Below are 22374 nucleotides of genomic sequence, written 5' to 3'. Positions count from 1 at the left end.
AGACTACACAAATTTCAACCCCTTATTTTACTCCCGTAGGGGTTGAATTTTTAAGAATCCTTTCTTAGCGGGTGTCTACTGTCTACATTATAACAGCATCTTGCCCATCTGCATGCCCAATTTCAGCCCGATCCGTTCAGTAGTTTGAGCTGTGCGTGGATAGATCACTGTCAGTCAGTCAGTCAGCTTTTCCTTTTATATATTTAGATTATCATCTTCATTTATTTTTACGGAGTTTTTATACAATACGTACATGACAGTCCAAAGATTAACCTAATTAGCAATTATTATTAATTAAACTCCAACTCAGCAAGGATTAACAAGTTGTTTGTTGATCATAATATTATTCCAATAATAAATTGGACAATTGACAGAGAAAATTGAAAATAGGATGTTCCATGGATTAGTAAGCATTATTTATGGAGCACCAGGAGATTATAAATTGCGAATCAGTCACGTATTCATAACGCCAGATGGCTTAGTTGTAGCTGTATTGTTCGTCGGAGCTTTTTTGAAGGTAATCAAATTGATTTCATACATTCAGGTCAATAAATTACGTGTTTTCAGTAAAAATTGCTATTTAGGTACACGAAAGACTTATTTCGTATGTATTCTACGTAATTTCAAAAATATGACAAAAATGTTATTTAGAATATTATCGGAATGAGCCAAGATTTTTTTTTTCGTTTTGTCGAATAACGAAAAATGACCGATAATATTTGTTAGCCCTAGACTACGGTCTATTTAGGTTGCAAATTACAAATACCAGTCTCAGTTTTTTATTTAGTGTTTTGGTTTACAATGTGCGGTATAAAATATTCACTTTTCAATTAAGTCTATATATTAATTAAATGTTTATTTGGAGGTAGCATATTTTGTAGGTTTCTCTTTAGAATAATGCTGTCAAGTCTCTATATTTCAGTTTACTCAACCCTATTATATCAAACAAGTATAGCGCTGTTTTCCTTTATCGGCATATTATGATCATTATGGATAGAAATTCTTACCTCTTGACTGATTTCTTCTGCGTCTCCCGTTTCCTCAATAATATTAGTTAACAGAATACTTGGTCTCATTGAAACTCTAGGTCTAACCGTTGATCTCCTTTTGGTTTCAAAAACCTCATCTTTCGTGTCATCGCTTAGGGTAGCGAACTGTTCGTAAAAATTTATTACTTCTGTTATCTCGCCGTCTATGTTAACAACTTCTTCTGGCTTTTTAACGACAGACTTTCTTCCATCAACTTTCCTGTAATGTCTCTTTTCACTCTGATTTTCGTTTAAAACATTTACAGGTGTGGTTCCATTATATTCGAATTCTAAGTCAAACCCTCTTTCTTCGAATAAACTTTTAAATTTAGCCCAACAACCGGTCATTTTAACCTCCTCATAATGTGTAACATGGTTTACTTCTTTCAAAATTGTACGATCCATGACTTCTACTAAATATTTACTAATTCCATTGTTAAATTTTGTACTTCACATGGAGTTAACCAAAACAGTTACAAAATGCAGCAACATTCTCATTATTCGATAGCAAAAAAACATAGCATTCTGGTTTTTATAGATGGGAAAACCTACATCAATAAGATTCTTTTCTAAAAATCACTGTAAAATCTGTATCAATGTCACTTTCTATACACGTTTCACTTAGATCTATATTTTGTAACTTTCTATAAAATCTACATTTTGAAGCACAAAAATTTTCGCGGTTTACGTTTTGAATTATCAAACAATTTAAACACAGAACAACAATTAATGCTTTTTTTGGTTTTCTGTTATTATACACACATTTTGTAACTTTCCCCGTATATAAGCCCACTACAATTGGACAACCGTTCCGATTAAGTTAAAACATTACTGTAAATAGCAGTCGTATAGATTACAATGATAGTAAATGATAAGCCGTCATTATATTCAGGTCTTATCAATTAGCGTAGCACTGATTATTTTACATAATAGTTTGATGAAATCACTTGCTAATGCCATTTGAGCCGGTCAAAGTCAGCTGTTCTCCTAACGTAATGGCATGAAGAAAATCTATCGGGTTTTCAGAAAGTTATAAAAATTATAAAGAACTGGGAAAAATTGGAGATTGGACAGAAATTGGCGCTCGCGACAGAGATGTTTAAAAATATATCTTATTAATAACACCACTTGTAAAGAAAGTGAGATACTGTTTTATCTCTGTTTGTTTAACTGTTTGTCTGTCTGTTTTAACACGCTTTGAATGAACTTGTGTTTATTTTATCCCGGTTATAGAATCTGTTGTAAAAATTTCGTAAAGTAAGGAATATTATAACAATTCTTGGAAAGAATTTGTATATTTTGTCAGATAATCTTTCGGATAAGATATTGAACTGTTAATGAAGGTTAAGATATATGTTTTTACATCCGAATTCCAACTGATAACAATCGTTTTATGTAAAACTAGCATTTTATCTAATCAGAAAGAATATTATGCAGAGGGGTTTGATTTATCACTAGCAAACTAAAGATTTTTGAGTGATTTATTTTATTAGTTGAGTTTACATTTTACCAACGTACACTGAATGTATTCTGTCGAAACTGCTGGTTTCGTTGTTTATACATATCATGTACCTAGTAGGTAGGTATTAGGTATGAATACCTACGAAAAATGTCTTATCAACTCTTCATTACAAAGCAATGGAGGTTGAGCATGTCCCGCGTGCAACAGCCTCAGTGCCGCTTTTCGTATCTAAAGATTTATTTTATTTTTATTTATTTGGGAGACTAAACAATCCATATACATTATAAATGCGAAAGTGTGTCTGTCTGTCTGTCCGTCTGTCTGCTACCTTTTCACAGCCCAACAGCTTAACCGATTCTGACGAAATTTGATACAGGATCAGCTTATATCCCGGGGACGGACATAGGCTACTTTTTATCCCGGAAAATCAAAGAGTTCCCACGGGATTCCTAAAATTCCATCCGCTAAAGTTTTGCAGGCTTCCAGATATAATGAAGAACTACATTATGTGCACGCAAGTAAGGGTATGCACTTACGGTGAGGTCGACTAGAGGTTCGTCCTCAGGCGTGAGGGCGAGCGAGGAGCGCCGCCCAGCGCGGGGACCGGGCGAGCCGCTCGAACTGCCTGAAACAATAAACACAAATACTGTTATAATAGTTTAGTTTATATAGATGAGCCTCGATAGCTCAACGGTTGAGGAGCGGACTGACTTCCGAAAGGTCGGCGGTTCAACCTCCACCCGTTGCACTATTGTCGTACCCACTCCTGGCACAAGCTTTACGCTTAACTAGAGGGGAAAGGGGAGTATTAGTCATGATTAGCATGGCTAATATTCTTTTTAAAAAAAGATAGACTTATAGCTGGCACTCTACACTGGTAAGATCGGAGGAAAGAGACCCAGCGGACGAAGCCCGAGACGTTTGGACTTTGGTCCGACCAGTTAAAAGAGAAGCTTTTGACACATTCTTCTGCATTGCTTTCCGTACGGCCTCCAATGGGGAAAAATAGCGCAACATTGTTAAGAATATCTCGAGGGAGCCACGATTCAAATTCAAATTCTAAATATTTTTATTCAATTAGACTTTTACAAGTTTTTTGAATCGTCAAAAGCATCTACCACTGGTTCGGAATGCCTTTCCTACCAAGAAGAACCAGCAAGAAACTCGGCGGTTGCTCTTTTCAAAGATTTGATGTACAATATTAATTCGCAAAATTGCGCGACGCTACGCCAGAAGAAAAATCCTTAGCTGTGATGACGTATGGAGCTGATACGTGGACACTGACAGTTGGTCTCGTCAGTCAGTTTAAAATTGCTCAACGTGTTAAGGAGTGGGCTATGATGGGTGTCTCGAGGGACAAAATTCGTAGCAAGAAGAACCAAAGTCACCGATATAGAAACGAATTAGCTAGCTGAAGAGGCAGTTCGCATACTATAGTCGTACAATCCACGGCCGCTGGGGCAGGCGTGTTCTAGGGTGGGAATTGCGTACCAAGCACACAGAGTAAGACACTGTGGAACAACCTCAAGCTCCTTGGACTGACAACCTTATGAAGGGGTCAGGAAGTGGATGGCCTACGTCCAGCAGTGAACGCAAACCGGCTGATTGATTTATAGCCCAGTGAATGACCATTGACAAGTAGCGAAAGCTGCTGTCGAAACGGTCGCAATTCAGTCATAAAGCAAACAGGTGTTTTTTACGCGTAAAGTAAGTAAATCACAATCGATATAAATATATATTCATTGGAGAGACTTGTGCTATTTTATTAGGATCGAATCCAATCGAATCTGTAACATATATTATGATAATAAACCCAAACATTGTTCTGTCTGAGTTTACTTTTCATCAGCTATTTTTTTAATTTTACGAATACCTATTGTTCCTCTGAAAGTATTGCTGGCATATAATAATATACAGATATATAACTGTTAGTATGCTAACATAATATTATTATGTAGATGTGTACCTAACTTGTAACATTTATTTTTTGACTCTCCGTCAGATTATAAAATGTACGGAGCTTTAATGTACGCAAATTCCTTGCACAGCATTTGCACGTTGAACCAGTTTATTTTTAATTAAAAGCCAAGGTTAAGTTTTTGATACAGTTTAAACTTGTTTTCATATTTCTTCATAATCTTCGTGTTATAAGTCAAGGTTACAATTTCGATCAAGACCAAACTTTGGACCACTTATTTAATGTTAATGCATTTTACTTGTATACAACTTATATACCTATACTTGCCTAAATTTTCGCGCAATAGCTGATAAGAAAAGTGAATTTTAAGATATAATGCATGGATTATGCATTTTTGGGTTAGGATGTCCTTTGACCTTTGCAAAATGATGAAGACAACGACAGAGATAGAGAAATATGGAGAGAGACGTAAAATTATTGAAAAATCTTACTACCTACAATGTAAAGGATTATTTAAATGATAAGAAAGCTTGGGAATGACAACAGCTTTGATAGTTCTAATAAGTTTAAATGGTTTTGTAAAATGGTGATGATAAAAAGAATATCTGGCTGAGTTTACTGTGGACCTTCTCCGACCTGGGCGCGTTTAGAACCGTCGTAGCTTTATTTTTAAGTTTACGTTACACCATATCATCTTACAAATCCAACAAATGACTATCAAAAAGTATATAATAGCTACTTTAAATAAATGATTCGATTTTGACTTTCACTGAGATCTCTCTATACAGAGTGTAATTAGAACGTTAGCAAAAACGAAGACAGGTGATAGTACTGATGATTACTGATAAGATACCATCAAAAACTACGAAAAAAAATATTGTATTTTAAAAGTTCAAAATATTATTGCAAATAAAACATCTGACTGGCGCTAGAAGTCAACGAACGTTCCGTAAATAGGTCACGTAGCTGGGGCATTGCCCTGAGTTTTGCACGCTATACAATGCGAGTTTGAAAAATACTAAATCACTAGATAACAGAACAAGATAAGGCAAATGGTTATTGGCATTGGATTGTGTTAAGGTAGTATAATAATGACGCTAAGTTTTTGCTTACGTTCTGGTTACACCTGTATAATATATCTTTACCACTAACGACTAGGTAGGTATTAGATAGCTTGGCAACGCCTCTCAGTTTCCGTGCCGATTAATTATTATCTTTATTGAAATTTAATTCAAACTTATGAGAATTTCTAGTCTCTGGAGTCTACCTATTATTATGTAGAAATTCCTTACGAAAATTACATTGTGTCGACATCAGCAACCTATTACCTTACCGGTCTACTACTGAGAACGTGTCTCCTCTAAGAATGAGGATGGTTTAGGCCTTTGTCTGCCTCGCACTTAACTGGTTTTTTTATTTTTAAAGAAAACTCATAAGTGTCTGGTCACAAATCGAACCTGCGGCGTGCCGTTAGTAAAACCAGCAGTTAAACCACGCTAATTTATTGCGAGTGGTTTTTAATCGTTTATCGCCGCATAAATCTCTTGATATGTTGGCTTCGGCCTTTCGAGCCATATTTTAAATTCCGCGAATGATCACTGATCTGCCACCATAGAGTAGGATTATATCTGCCACGGATTTGGCGTTCATTGCCACTCTTTACTTAACATTAAATGTAGATAAATATTCAGTACTGAATATTGATTCAAAGCGAAAATAATTACTTATCAAACATTAGTTCTTTTCAATATTTAGCAAAAATATACCTAACACGTTCCTTGTTTTTTATTTGTGAACTTTGTAAATTGTATACATAAACGAGTAGGTAGGATCAAAATAGGTACCTACTTTCTTCAGCCGGGGACAAATTTAAATTCAAATATCTTCAATTGAAGAAAGTAAGATGTAAGTAATAGCCACCTACTTACAGGTTTCAAAAGTCAATAATATTTTCAAAGAAAAAAAGTTTAGAAAAAGTACCTACCTATCTAGATTTTCAACTTCTACAAGTAAGTAAAGTTAAGGCGCATGAGACGGGCCTGCCCGCGAAATTCAAATTTAATTTGGTTTTTCGCATTTTTTAAACTAATACGACAACGTAGGCTTATGGCATTTTCAATTACGACAATGGCAGTATCATCCTCACAGGTTTATATAAAAATCTTTACTTGAAAGGGTCCAGTTTAAGAGATTAGCTCTAGTATCGACAAATGTGTCAGAATTAGTCGATACTAGAGCTAATTTCCCGGCAGGTCGCTTCCACCTTAACGTAACATTAAAAACCTACTACTTTTTTTTCTCTCTCGTCTGGCTTTACAAAGATTAGCCAATGTCAAGTTTGTAGTTATTGGTAACAAGTTAGTTAAACTATACAAGTATGGACCCCGTATGTGCCGGCGCTCTCCGACACACGCACGGCACCCCCTTAGAGCGCTTTCCAGTCAGATTTAACAAAAAAAAAACACTCCGAAAAGGCAGAGCACGCCCGCCAGCTAACACCAACACAGACGAAGTCCAACCTACTACTTATCTATCTGCCTAATATTTGTATATACGACACAAATAGGTAGTGTCTAATCATTATCTTAATTACCTACCTGTGTCGTTTTCATCACTTCCTCGCCTTTGCAGCCACCGCTGCACTATTTCAATACTTTCGCCGGCCAACATTATTCCTGAACACTTCTACATGTCACAGCATCCTTCACACCGACCCACATGTTGTTCTATTCCACATACACAACTAAAATTGGCATCAAAACAATTCAAAACACTGCAATCACGCGCGACCATCGAAGCCGCGCGATGTCCACAAAAAAAAAGCAACACCCGTTTATTTACTAGGTTTTTAAAACTGTAAACATTTTGCTAGTACAATTCATTGGTACTACGTATAAAAAATTCCAATATTGTTTTTTTAATTTAATAATAATCAAAGTACGTAAAAAAAATTCGCGTTAAAAAAGATGTCGATAAGACACACACAACGCGTTCAAACTTCAAATATCGAATTAATTAAATGATATTCGTCGACAGCCAAGTGTAAACAGCGAGTAGAACGTGAAACCAATTTATTCGTACAGCTAAGCATTATCGCTTTCCGCGTAACTTTTAACCCTAACACCAGGTTAATAAGGCTTATTTTCACTTTCACCGTTTTACGATTTTGATGCTGTAGCGGGGAGTTAGTAAGGCAGCCGGTTAGGTAATGGCCGTCAACTCAAGTAAGTCAGATCGAAGAAGGGGGGTGAATGTAGGACGAGTGTCATGTAAGCATAATAATATACTGGAAGAGATACGAAACTTTGCTCTCAATAGGTATTTGATGTGCACGAATCGTTGCAAAATGAACTTGTTTCGGCCCTTTGATTCATTTGTATGCAGGGCAAAAACCGTTTTATTCGTTAAATATGTAGGTCTTATCTACTCGTACACTATTGTGAAAATTTGCGTCGCTGCCAAGTGTTTCATAGGAGAAAATACCAATGATTCTGTATTAAGTAGACGTATAGACAAAGATAGACATGGCACGACACCGCACGTATACACTTTTTTTAAAACTGGCTCTTCACAAAAAACATTTCAAAAGCTCATTGGTATAAATTATTAGCTAATGCCCGCGACTTCGGCAATAGAGATATTGTTTTCTAAAGATCCTATGAGAACTGTTTGATTTTTCGGCATAAAAAGTACCTATCCTATGCCCGTCTCTCTCTCTGCCATAAATTGGATCAACGGTTGAGTCAGTTAAACCAGTAACAGACAGACATATTCTTTCGCATTTTTAATTTTAGTGTTTATTACTTGATTGAAGAAGACTTTGGAGTTTGGACCAAGTCAAGCACGGGAATATAATATGGGACATGGCCAATTACTCAATTACTACATTGTATGAGACACGAATCTGTAAAAAAAAAACAAAAATCTTCCACGAGAAAGTTGTAGAGCGACAATTGTCACAGTTTCAATACAATTATGTCTCTTCGAATTAAATTAATGATTCAGAAGTGATAGATATAAACAGGTCTGACAGGGTTTTTTATTTACTCTATTAAATACAAAATTAATACGTCAAACATGAAATATACACTTGTATTTATATTGATCTAGATTATTCTTGCGACTTCGTCCGCGTTGATTTTCTCTTGTAAGGCCTCTTTTTGCGCCAAATGCCTCAAGTCTGGGGGTTGTGAGCCGTGTATTTTTGGAAGTGAATTTTCTTGGGATACTAATGTGGTGGGTTCCCAGATCCTTCCACGTACAAGTTCCGACTGAGAGAACAAAATTTCGACACTTAGGTTTTTACACTTAATATCAGATGTTAAATTATAATAACCGAAACCAACGGATTAACGTGGAAACGAAAAAAGGTCATCAAGTTAGGGTTACAATTAGTAGGTTTCAAAAAATATTTTCTCCAAATTTCAAACCAAAAAAAATATTTGAGCTTTTATAATTAAATGCAGGTAAAATAAAAGTGTAGATCTGAAATCTAGTTATAGGGCTCCAACATAATCATCATTACCATCAACCCATCGCCGGCTCACTATTGAGCACAGATCTCCTATCAGAATATGAGGAATTTGACCATAGTGTGACCATAGTCTACCACGCTGACCAAGTTGAGAAAAATTATGTATACCTCTCAGGCACGCAGGTTTTCTTACGATGTTTTCCTTCACCTTCGCAAAGTTAGGGTGAGTGGCCGGAATCGAATCTTCGATCCCCCGAACGTGTTAACCACTAGGCTATTATAATAATAGGTAGGTATAATACTTTACCCGTTATTGGAATTACGGTAAAATTGAATGCAAACACTCAATAAATTCAATAATTACGTACTACACGGCGCCAGAGGTGCGGTTTTAAATTATGTAGAGTATGCAAAATAATTTTTATCGTTTATAAAAATAACGGTAAAAATAATAAATGTTTAAACCTTATTGCGGTTGGATACTACTAAAACCTTCCACATAGGTCAGATGTGAATTTTTATTCATAAAAAATCCAAACCGGTTTCGCTCAGCTTGTAATTCATCTATATAAATAAACATTATTTTGCTCGTAATATTTTTTGCACATACTTTAAAACAAATATTAAGGCCTCATTCGCACGAGAGCTTTTTTAACGGACGTTCAAATAGAACAAATGCATTCCCAAGTATCTGTTCACACGTCAACGCTTTTTTAACACGCACTTTGTATTTTCGGCGCAACGCCGCGCCGGGTATTAACGCAACGCTTTTTTAACGCTCGTGCGAATTAGGGCTAAGTACATATGTATTAGTAAGCTAAACATGTCAAGGAGACAGTAAATATTAATTTTGTCATTTTTCAAGTTCATGCATGTTTATAGAGGATTGCATAATATAATCTTTAACTATTAAAAAGGAAAAGTGCTCACACATCAATACCCAGCCCAAACCTTTGGACCTAGAAACCTAAAATTTTGCGCGGAAGTTCACTTTAGTATGTGGGTACAAATAATAAGGCTGGATTGTTAGAATTCCCACGGGGTAGGATATAATAAAGAGGATTTATAATTTCTTCAACAAAGCCGCGGACTGTCGCTAGTACAGAATATTACGTAGAAAGTTAGTATGGGTCTCTACCAACACGAAAATGTTTCAATTCTAAAATATCACTTCTTGCAAATTGTAGGCATATGTATTAGGTAATAAGTAACCTATATAATGCGTTTGCTGCAAGTAGGTACTTTATCGGCTAGTCCAGCCTAGCTAGTTTATACCGGCTTGCCTATTAAATCATTCACTAGGTAATTGCATACGGGTTTATGTACGATAACACTCCTTATTGATTTTACCAATAGCATAGTTTATTATTGATATTTCACGTTATAAGTATTATTCTTACATTATTGTCTACGTGTATGATTATTCTAAACTTGTCAACGTCTCTTATACAGCAACTTAAAAAAGTATAAAAAATAACCCGATTAAAAAACTACTATGTAGCAAGAACGGGTAGTAGTATTTAAATTACATGTACCTACGAGTATTTTGCAAATCTACACAATGGAATCTGTCTAATTCCCAAAGCGATTTCCCTTGGAATTTGTCTTTTTAACCCCCGACCCAAAAAGAGGGGTGTTATAAGTTTAACATGTAGATTGTAGGTATATCTGTGTATCTGTGTATCTGTCTGTGGCATCGTAGCTCCTAAACTAATGAACCGATTTTAATTTAGTTTTTTTGTGTGAAAGGTGGCTTGATCGAGTGTTCTTAGCTATAATCCAATAAAATCGGTTCAGCCGTTTGAAAGTTATCATCTCTTTTCTAGTTACTGTAATCCTCACTTGGGGGTGTTATAAAATTTTAATTAGCCCTTGTTTCGCTTTTTTTGTGCTTAAATCAAATTTAATGCTTAAATCAAATTGTTGTAAACTCAATTATTTTATAATTAAAAATAAGTTAATAAATAATTAGACGTACCTAACATCGCGTAAGTATTCAGCTTTTGACTCACGTGAAATTGTATGAGAAAGCCAATGACAACATTTTGATAAGAGGTGTCGCGACACTCTTATCAAAATGTTGTAGTAGTTGAGAATATGAGGATATCGATGAACTACAAACAAATGCACACAGCTGTTAAACTCATTACATTCTATAATCAGGTAAAAAGCACATAATAATGATAGAACTCAGACATATTGGCGTCACTTCTTTGTGATAGCGTGTTCGTGTCTACGACAAGAGAAACTTGTTAGCGTCGGGCCTTTATTATACTTTTCTTATTCATTTTGTTACATACCCATACTAATAAGTGTATGTATATTTAAACCAATTTTAACGACATTTTGTACAGAGTCACCTTATTTTCCTGGGGCTGACATAGGCTACTTTTTGTGTCAAAAAACCAGAAAGTTTCCGCGAGATTTTTTAAAACCTAAATCCACGCGGACGAAGTCGCGGACCTTATCTATTATTTGTTACAAAAACTTGATTCTATTATTTGATATAAAAATTCAAACCATACCATAGATCCAAATATGCTCAAGCATTTCCAAGTTATGGTGGAATAAAGTAACTGACATAATTAGTACATACATACATACATACATGAACCCTGAAAACATTAAACTCCTTGTTTTGGGCAGTCGTGTAAAAAAGATAGAACATTTTATTTGTAAATATTTATCCAGTTACTTTAGCGCAATAGAATTTGTAGAGTTCATTCCTGTCAAAGGGAAATTGAATGTTTTCCTGACCTCACCGATCACCGAGTACAAGTTTCAATTGGAAATAGTATAATAAATAAACAAATTATCTGCCACAGAACAGCGAGAAATTGTGAGCGTTGTTGGCATCCTTATGTGGTCGACATCCAATCCATTCACACGAAACGATTTTGCTCAACGTTTCTGATTCGAATTACTAAGGTTTGGAACGCCCTACCGGCGCCCTTGTTTCTTGCCACGCATAACTTTGGTAAATAGGCATCTACAAGGCACTTAGTGTCAACTGCCAACGCTGCACTTTTTAAGTTTAGGATCAACCAGCTATAAAATAGCTGCACTTTTCGATGTGAGGTCGCTATTAGAGCACCTTGGGAGCCTATCAACTGTATTAGTATTTTGAACTAAGTATGTGCCATTATATACCACTTCATCTTGATCTCTTCATTTCTTTCTGATTTGTTCACGTAGAGAAACTCCAAGCATAGCTCTCTCTATTACCCGCTGAGTGACTGAGTATAAGGTCAATATCCATCCTTTAACGACCAATTCTCGACAATGAAAGGCATAAGACTTTCCTTACAAATAGAGCAAACCTTGAATGTATGTAATTGCAGTAGCGGGTATTTTAAATACCTATCAATGTTTTTTTAGGAATTAATTACCTGCTAAAGCTCCTCGCTAACCTGTAGATGACAGGTGCAGGTTTGTGAGAAGCTTAGGTATCGATGATAAGACATCCTGCTTCCTAGGCTTCGGCTAATGAAGATTTTTTTTTATTTGGATAACGATTTTTTTTAAGTGGTGTTAATCCGATATGATGGTGAAGTCCATAATAATATCGTGGACATGTTGAATTTCATACATGTACCGAAATTATAAGGACAACGAAGTTATAGACGAATTTTGTTAAAAAAATTATTTTGTATTCTTGCCAGCTTTTCTCGGTAGAACTGCTTTCCGAACCGGTGGGAGAGTCTTGATATAAGTGACACATGCTGTTCTATATGAAAAAAAAAAACATTTCAAAATAAAATCATTTCGTTTCATTTCTCTGTGGCGTAGTGGTGAGTACACTCTTGTATGTGGCCTCAAGTTCAATTTTGGTAAGTGTAATTTGGACAATTTTTGAATTGGCCTATGTCTGATCTGAAAAATAAAAGCACAGTTGCATGCATATAATGATGAAGATCTGCAAGAACCGTCGGGAGATAAGCTGGAACCACAACCCTCGCACCTCAGCGCCCATCACAGCCAGCGTGCCTTGCATGTCGCAGCCCGTGCGGCCCGCAGTCTCCTTCACGCCGCGCCGCGAGCAGAGGCCTTTGAAAAAGTACTCCGAACAGGTTCGAAGCAAGTCGGGCATACTCCGACATATGAGTATCACGAAAGTTTAGGCGTAAAAGAGACTTAAGTATATTTAAATAGTGCCTGGTAACTTTACTGTTGCAGTACTGCAATACTGTTTTGATTTCGCAATCAGGTTCAACGAGCCATAATCCACGTTCTATCCTAAGTGCATTGCATAGAAATGGCCATTACTGTAGATAACCCACTAGTTTTTGTTCCTATTTGCATGTCCACCCGGCGCGCGTTGGAAACTGAAATATGAAAATGAGAACTTTTACGAGCGGAGCGCGCCAGTTGGGGGAAATTGCTCGCTGTTTATATTATTCATTCTCTGCCTTTTATTTAATTAGAACTGCTCTGCACTAATTACTGTACGAGACATAGTCACTAAATATGGTTTCATTAGAAAGCTCAATCACTCAGCGGGCTATAAAGAGAGCTATGCTTGGAACTTCTCTATACAGGATCAATGAATAAGAATCCTTAGCTGTGGAGCGTCAGGGAAGCTTCAAGATGTCTTCTTGTCCAAAATTTCTCAGCGCTTGAAGATCAAAGTCTTCAAACGGTGCGTGTTGCCAGTGATGCTAAGTATATGAATTCCAAACATGGTTTTACATGAGCTTTCTCATAAGAAAGCCCAAAGTTTAACAGCAGGCGATGCATAGAGCTTCACGTATGTTTGGAGCTTTTAGAGAGAGCTACGCTTGGAGATTTTCGACGTGATCAAATCAAAAATGAGGAGATCCGTAGGGGGACCAGAGCAGGTACCTAGTCGACATAGCTCAAAAAGTTGCAAGGCTGAAGTGGCATTGGGAAGGGCATTAGTTCAACAAACCCATAGACAAGTTGGATAGACGACATCAAATGGATCACAGGAAGCCGCTGGAATCAGGCGCCGCGAGACCGTGGCGTGTGGAAGTACCTACAAGAGACCAATGACCAGCAATGGACATTATCGGTTGACGATGACGATGATGATGGCTATGTAGTATGTACTAAATTAATTTGCGCTATAAATTAATTTATATTCTACAATATTATGTATTGCTTAATGTCAAAGGTGAAAGGAGCATTAAGAGTTATTCACATTAGACCATTCCGAGCACGAACCGTGTTACGTCCTACACACACGTGCGACCCACAAATTGGTATTTCATATGAAGTAAGGGAAGATTAGGATTACTAATGTTTATTCAGTACCTAAGCAATTTCTTTTATGTATTTTATTAGGTTTTTTGGGTGCACATTTTAACGCCTCTTTCTCGAGTATTATAATAGGTAACATGATTCTTGTGTCTTCATCCGCATGGATTTAGGTTAAAAATCCCTTGTGATCCCCGAATTTCACGCGATAGTAAAAGTAGCATGTGGTAGCATATTATATCCTTCTCCGGAATGCAAGCTATCTCTGTCTTACCAAATTTTGTCAAAATCGATTAAACGCATGGGCCGTACTAAGGTAACAGACAAACAAACTTTCGCATTTAAAATATTAGTATAGATTAATTAACTTATCCAACTAAGGATTAATAAAGGGTTCTATTTTTGCTTTTATTTTTTAAGGAATGATTTACATCAGTCGTGCTGCAAAATATGAGCCCTATTCGAGTTTTCCAGGCTAAATCAGAGCCACACGTTTTACCCTGCGTGCGTCAGATTAAGTAACACGACTAGTACGCGGTCTATTGTGAAACATCCCTCTATTTCTCTCTAGTTTCTGCATCTACTCGTATTTAATGATCAACAGTGTACCTAGGAACTTCAATATTTTATATCTAACTTTTACGAGCGGAAAGCGCTTGAGAAAAATTGCTCCCTATTTATCTCTAGTACCTACTTCCTTTTACTTAATTAGTAAGTACTGTTTTGTGCTAATTCATTTATTAATTAAGAGAAAATATACAAAGAAATTATGGTTCTAAATTTTTTTTATTTGCGTATGATTGAAACTGGGATCCGGGAACCTTGCCTGGTTGCTGGCTATTCCGAAGTCGGTATCTTTTCCCTTGTTGCAACATTTTTTAACCCCCGACCCAAAAAGAGGGGTGTTATAAGTTTGACGTGTGTATCTGTGTATCTGTGTGTCTGTGTATCTGTGTATCTGTGTATCTGTCTGTGGCATCGTAGCGCCTAAACGAATGAACCGATTTTAATTTAGTTTTTTTTGTTTGAAAGGTGGCTTGATCGAGAGTGTTCTTAGCTATAATCCAAAAAAATTGGTTCAGCCGTTTAAAAGTTATCAGCTATTTTCTAGTTTTCTTGTGGAAAAGAAGGTTAGATAACCCTTAGGTTCATAATATTCAAGTGTCAATTGACAAATGTCAAGTTGTCAAGATGAACGTTGCCTAGATATACATAATTATTTATTTGAAAATGATTTGTCGGGGGTGTTGAAAATTTTTAATTTACACTTGTAAAACTAAACACCTATCTATACTAATATTATAAAGAGGAAACCTTTGTATTTTTGTACCTATGTTTGTATTGAATAGGCTCAAAAACTACTGGACCGATTTCAAAATTTCTTTTACCATTACATAGAGGGATTCTTCCGAATCCGTATAGGCTATATTTTATCCCGGAAAATAGAAAAAATAAATGTCCACCCGTGCGAAGCCGGGGCGGGTCGCTAGTATTTTATAATATCACTAGTTTTTTTAAACTGTTATACTAACTTCACTTTGTCACGTTGTTGTTATATGACCGATTAGTTAGTACAGTTTTCCGTTTAAAAAACAAATGCAGCTGTGACATAAAAAGCCGATTTTCCTATGGATTTTCATGAGTTTTAGGTTTCGTTTTTGTTTGCACGGCCATCTGTCGGTAAATAAATATGAAATAAAATGACTTTACCGTACCGCCAAAGGGAAATTGCCAGCCTCGGCTGCACGTATGAAATATTTCTCTATTCATATTCATTTTATGCAAAAATGTTCGATTCATTTAATGCAAAAATTCTTAACATGTTTGATTTTATAACTCTGAAGTAATGTATGAAAGCCCTGAAAGATCAAATATAGTGAAAATAGGTAGGTATATATACCCAGAATCGGATTTTTTAAAAAGAATAACTACTAATTCTTGCTCGCGACTTTGTGTGAGTTAGGTTTTTAAAAAGCCGTGGGAAACTTTTGATTTTCCCTGGAATCCATATGTCAAATTTTTTAGTTCAAAAGAGTCTTCTGAAAACTTATGATTTTAAACATAGCGGAATTTTCATGCGCAGCGACGGTATGTTAGATAGAAAAAAGGTAAAAATAAAAATGCTAAATATATTATGGTATATCCATTAGGTACAGCGTTGCAAAAATAAACTCAATTGCTTCGGCGATGCATCGGTTCGGTTATTAAATGCGCGGATGTCACGAGACGTAGGTACGTATAAACTTCAAACTTTATGTTCTAATTTTTAGTTCAGTAGGAAAATGCATATTTTTCAGGCATCATAAACTTTTAAGATTGTATGGGAATGACTTTATGATTTTTGTTTGTGCTTGAAGTACTTTTATCGTTCATACGATTGATTAGTTTATACATTTTATTCATTAAGTCATTAAATTAATGTGATTAGCCGTATCCACGAATTTCCATTTCACATATTCTTACATAATAATAGTTATAATAAGAATTTTAATTTTTTTTCCACAATATTTATCATTACTTAGGGTTCCGTATCTCCAAAAAAAGGAACCTAGGATCACTTCGTTGTCTGTCTGTCTGTCATGTCTGTCAAGACGGGCCGAGGGAATCAAAACATATCGGATACTTCCTGTTGACCTAGAAATTAGAATTATGTTTAACTAGTAGCAGTCTTGTAGCACAAGTACTTAAAGGTAAAAATCCGAAAACCGGTAATTCGTGGTTATATCACAAAAAATTAAAAAGTGCTATTTCTTGTACGATATTATGTTATTGTATGTTATGATATTCCGACTCGCACTTGACCGTTTTTTAAGACAAACGAAAAATCTCTAAGCTTAACTAATATTAGCTTAAAATCATCCAGCATCCGAAACACAAGCACTATTTTAGCTATAAAATATATGTAGCAGTCCAGCATTTTCAAAATTCAAAATATTTTTATTCAATTAGACTTTTACAAGTTCTTTTGAATCGTCAAAAGCATCTACCACTGGTTCGGAATGCCTTTCCTACCGAGAAGAACCAGCAAGAAACTCGGCGGTTGCTCTTTTCAAAGACTTGATCTTTTTTGTAGCTGTTTAGCGGAAAAATTATTGCCTAATTTGTACTTATCATATTATTTATCTTAATAATGTCGAATTCCAAGAAGGCCTGATAAGCTACGTAGACTGACGTCACAATCTTGATGAATTTAAAATGAACGATAAAAGCGGTCCTGACGTCATACATACGGAATGAACCGTTTTCATTATCGATCGATGTATCATCTTCTTTGTAACGTCAAATTTTTTTTCATGACAATTTACCATTTTATTTGTGCGTGGACCTATAAACTTAAGTACATACTTAAGAACGTGTGGATTAGTATACTGATTGCCATGTCAACCTGTCGCAAACTATAAATATGTTCGGCAACTTGCAAATAGTGCCCAAAGCGGTGAAAATATTTTTTAAATCTTTTTATCCTTAATCAAAGCTTTTTTTCATTATGCAACTTTTAAAACCTAGGGCGCAACGTTTTTTAACATAAAAACCACGACGCGATAAAAAACGAAGTAAAATGTCTTAAGCTAGCTTATAAAAGTTAATAGGTAAACAGCAACTATGTCGTTTATGCGCGGATGGAATAACTAAGTGGTCTACAAAGTGGTATTCTACAAAGTGATAAATTGTTACAACAAAATACTTTACGCATATTAGCATTGTCTAGAAAATGGCTGTTATCATCATCTTAATTCTCATAGCCGGTCTAATACTGAGCGAGGGTCTCAATGAGATAGGTTTTAGGCCACAGTCGACCATGCTGGGCAACGCTGGGCTGGGCTGGGATTGGTAGACTTCAAACAAGTAAGCATACTATGGAGAACACAGATTTCTTCACGATGACGGTTAAGTATGGTTTTTTTTCCTCTCGTCTGGCTTTACAAAGATTAGCCAATGTCAAGTATGTAGTTATTTGTAACAAGTTAGTTAAACTCTACAAGTGTGGAGTGTGGACCCCGTCTGTGCTGGCGCTCGCCGACATACGCACGGCACCCCCTTAGAGCGCTTTCCAGTCAGTTTTAACAAAAAAAAAAACACTCCAAAAAGGCAGAGCACGCCCGCCAGCTAACACCAACGCAGACGAAGTCAGTATGGTTATACTTACCTATTTGTAATTTTCTGTCCAACAAGCCATAATTAGTGCTAACGCTAATGCTTTTGTGTTAAAATCCTTCGTGGTCATCTTTGGTATGTCCGCAGGTGGGCATAAAAATATTATATCTTTTGAAGTGATTTTCAGACTCCAATATTTCCAGCGGTTAGTAAGTACCGACTAAAACTCATTCCTTTACGTAAAACTACTCGATCAATAATCAATGCCCTGTTAACGCGACTTTGTAATAGAAACAGAAATCACGATTAATTCCATTACAACGAAACATGTCTAAAGAAAACCAGAGAAATGTGTTCAACGGGATCTGAAGCATTCGCAAGATGCGTCATGACTCACGAGTTTATCCTCGAGAGGGCACTTGTACGTCGACCTCGCTAGGGCAATAACCGAGAAAACTGAAACTCTGAAACGAGATTCGTGTGTTGCGGGATCATTTCCACTAGTGCTATCCCACAATCCGCCTTAATTCATGAGCCTGACAGTTTATTTTTCTATGTCAGCAAACGTATCGAACTCTTCAATGGTCTTGTCCTATGTATCGTTTTTCGTCTAGCCTCAATGAATTAATTCTATCAGATCTCTGCTTACAAACAAAACAAAATGAATACTTATAGACTCAAACTGTTAATTTTTATGCTCTTGAAATGAATTCTAGTTAAATTTAATTTATAAATTTTTTTTTTAATGATGTAACCACAAATTCACGGTTTTCGGATTTATTCCTTTACTTATGCTATGAGACCTACCTACCTGCCAAATTTCATAATTCTAGGTCAACGGGAAATATGATTTTTTGCCAGACACGACGGAAGGACGGACGGGCGGACGAACGGTCGGACAGACGGATAGACAACAAAGTGATCCTATAAGGGTTCCTTTTTCCTTTTGAGGTACGGAACCCTAGAAAAAGCACCCTACTGGCATTCCCCTTCACGGATGGATGCAGATCAAGTAATCACAATAGACCTTTCAGAATTTAGCATAAAATACATTTAAAATGACTTATAGTGAGTTGTCAAATTGCGAGCAGTACCATTATGGAAGATAAATGGCGAAGATATCGCGAAGGTCGTCCTCGTTACGAACACCATCAATATCACTTTAGCTGGACAACTGTTGTCACGATCTGGAATGGCCTGCAGGGTAATGATACTCTATTTGCCTATGACGACTTGTTTACAATATATTTGAAATGGACATCTTGATTGATTTGTTATTGATTGGAGAAGACCATTTGACGGGTAACGATCAAATCAACAAGTGTAAATTAAAAACTCATAACACCCGCGACAAGTGAAGGTTACAGTAACTAGAAAAGAGCTAGAAATAACAAAAAAACCTACATTAAAATCGGTTCATTAGCTTAGGAGCTACGATGCCACAGACAGATACACAGATACACACGTCAAACTTATAACACCCTTCTTTTTGGGTCGGGGGTTAAAAATAGATGGATTACAATATTGGATACCTATCTGTGTTTTAGGTAGACTAAATAGGTTTTAAATAGCCTAGTTTTTCGGACTATGATCGCCGCAATCTCCATTTCGATGATGGTAAAGATCTACACTAATTAAAAAGTTTCAAGTGGAGCACCCTACTGACCCTATTGCCTAATGCTAAATACAATATTAATATAACATAATATTATGTATTTTAAAAGTGTGTAATTCTGTGGGCGGTTCCGTAACAAATAAAAATAAAAAAGTTTGGGTTGAGTGTTTTTGTTCGTTAATTTGTTCTTCAAGTGTTCAATTCTCCGAATTAGAGATACGAGTACCTAATATCGGCTTTGGAAATTATGAAAGTCAGATCTAGTCCACAATCCTTCATACAAACAGTAGGTACCTACTACGATTATTTCAGATCGAGAATTCTCGGATTCCTGAAAGGCCGGCAACGCATCGGTGGGACCTCTGGTGCTGCAAATGTTCATGGGCGGCGGTAATCACTTAACATCAGGTGACCCGGCTGCTCGTTTTCTCGCTATTTTATTATAAAAAAAAAAGCTATCCACTGGAGTCTGGACTGTGTAGTATGAAATTCTACTGGTTGAGACGGCGAATTAATTAACAGACTGATGGACAGTGACGCAAATACAGGCAAATATGGTTTAGGATTGCGTATGCAAACCATGTGGTACAAATTAATTAGCATCAATTACATGCTAATTAAAAGCAAAACTAAAAGGCTACACGTTTTAAACGAGCACTGGATACGACTTTAAAAGGATGTGTAGGCAAAAACTTGTGTTTCCTTCGTTGAAGATATTTTTAACTTACCAATACAACTACTAGAGTCTTTTAGAGTATTGAATGTAATAAAATGCAGTGTTTTTATTTGTATAATTTTTGAGTAGGTAACGTAAGTAACCTTACAGGTTCGATTCTAAATAAAAAGTCAAAGCATATTATGCCTTGATCACATTAAAAAAAAAAAACAGTTAAGATGACTGGGAAATAAATACATAAAAAGTCGTAATAAATATGGAAAAAATAAAGTAAAATTAGAAAAAATAACTAATAACTGGTTACTGCACTTATGTGATTAGTCGAAGTAATCCCGACTCTTCGAGTCTGATTCGGGTAATGTCGGGAGTAGAGGTCCTTTGAAAAAGGACCCCGGATGGGTTCGAAATGGTTTGAAACTATTTCCGATACTCTCATACCCCGATTACCATGTCGACCTGTCGCTAACTATAGTCGGGCTTACTTCTACTATAATAATCACATAGTTTCATCGATCCATACTATAATATTATAAATGCGAAAGTGTGTCTGTCTATCTCTCTGCTACCTTTTAACGGCCCAACAGTTCAATCGATTCTGACGAAAGGTACAGAGTTAACTTATATCCCGGAGACGGACATAGGCTACTTTTTATCCCGGAAAATCAAACCTCAAAGTTCCCACGGGATCTTTAAAATCCTAAATCCACTCGGACGTAGTGTTCCCACGGGATTCCTAAATACCCATCTGCTTAACCGATTTGCATGTTTGGAACCGAGATATCTTGCGTCCCTGCAATTGACATAGACATCTTTTTATCCCGGAAAATCAAACAGTTTCCACGGGACCTTTAAAATCCTATACCTATCCACGCGGACGTAGTCGCGGGCATCCTCTAGTATTTTATAATGAGTAGGTATCACTCACGATAGTTTTAACACTAAAATAGATACATACCTAATACTGTCTATAATAAAATTAGCGAATACTGAATAGCGACCCTAGTCGTAAAGTCGTAGCACCATAGTCAATCCTTAAATTTTAATTAAAAAAGCGCATTCATCCACACAAAACCAATTTGGGCAATATGACAAAATGACCCAACGGAGCTGAACAAATGCTTGTACCTAATCAATGAATCAATGTTATTAGTATTTAGTATTTAGGGCAGCGCGATCGTGTATCAATTTAATGAACATGTCGTGTCCATATCTCGGGCCATTGCCAACTTTGTAACTGGCGACGACGTATGTATAATTTTATTCTTAAGATTGTTTGTTTGTATGGACTGTAAATTATTTGATTAATGCATTTTTCATATATATTTTTTATCGCGAATTAGTGGCTCGCCCCGGCTTTGCACGGGTGCAATGTAGATACTAATGTTGTTTGAGCAGCGATTTCAGTAGGTGTGAGTATGGTTACTTTGTTATAGGTTTACTTATTATATTTCAAAAGAATAAGGCAGCATTTTCGGGAAAGTTCTCCATCGCGTCGCGGCTTGATTTCTTCTAACATCTTGGACAAATACCTATCATATTTCAACAAATTAACACCAAACAATATTAAACTATACCGTATAAACCTTTCTTTTGAATCACTCTATGTATTGATGAAAACGGCATTAAAATCCATTGCGTAGTTCAAAAGATCTAAGCGTACAGAGGGACAGCCGGCGGAAAGCTATTTTACCGACTTCCAAAAAAGGAGGAGGTTCTCAATTCGTCGGGATATTTTTTTTTATGTATGTTCCCCGATTACTCAAAGACCCCTGGACCGATTTAGAATTTTTTTTTGTTTGAAAGGGTATACTGTGCAGGTGGTCCCATATTTTGGTGAAGATCTGATGAATATCTTCGGAGATGGAGAACAGAACTCCTCAATGGATAAG

The 22374-nt window shown here is 36.2% G+C and overlaps 1 protein-coding gene and 1 long non-coding RNA gene across 11 annotated transcripts in view; one reads left to right on the top strand and one right to left on the bottom strand.

The window, feature by feature from the left end:
* The window catches only part of LOC123875953 (high affinity cAMP-specific and IBMX-insensitive 3',5'-cyclic phosphodiesterase 8), a 174003-nt gene that overhangs the window by 76612 nt on the left and 75017 nt on the right, over positions 1-22374 (bottom strand). For 6 of the 10 annotated variants that reach the window (XM_045922069.1, XM_045922070.1, XM_045922071.1 and 3 more), the window contains one exon: positions 3027-3115. In XM_045922069.1, the coding sequence (XP_045778025.1) occupies positions 3027-3115 (89 nt within the window). Of the gene's footprint in view, positions 1-1007; positions 1882-3026; positions 3116-7005; positions 7595-22374 lie in introns of those variants that run through there. The other 4 variants (XM_045922075.1, XM_045922076.1, XM_045922067.1 and 1 more) reach the window with 3 other exon arrangements.
* Positions 868-16193, top strand: LOC123875980. Its single transcript, XR_006798237.1, has 4 exons — positions 868-877; positions 1873-1874; positions 15546-15556; positions 16125-16193. It is a non-coding gene; the product is annotated as an uncharacterized LOC123875980 (long non-coding RNA).

The sequence above is a fragment of the Maniola jurtina genome, chromosome 20 (assembly GCF_905333055.1).
Source record: "Maniola jurtina chromosome 20, ilManJurt1.1, whole genome shotgun sequence".
Taxonomy (NCBI): Eukaryota; Metazoa; Arthropoda; class Insecta; order Lepidoptera; family Nymphalidae; genus Maniola; species Maniola jurtina.
The sequence above is the reverse complement of the archived record's forward strand: the minus strand, read 5'-3'. Positions and strand labels throughout refer to the sequence as shown.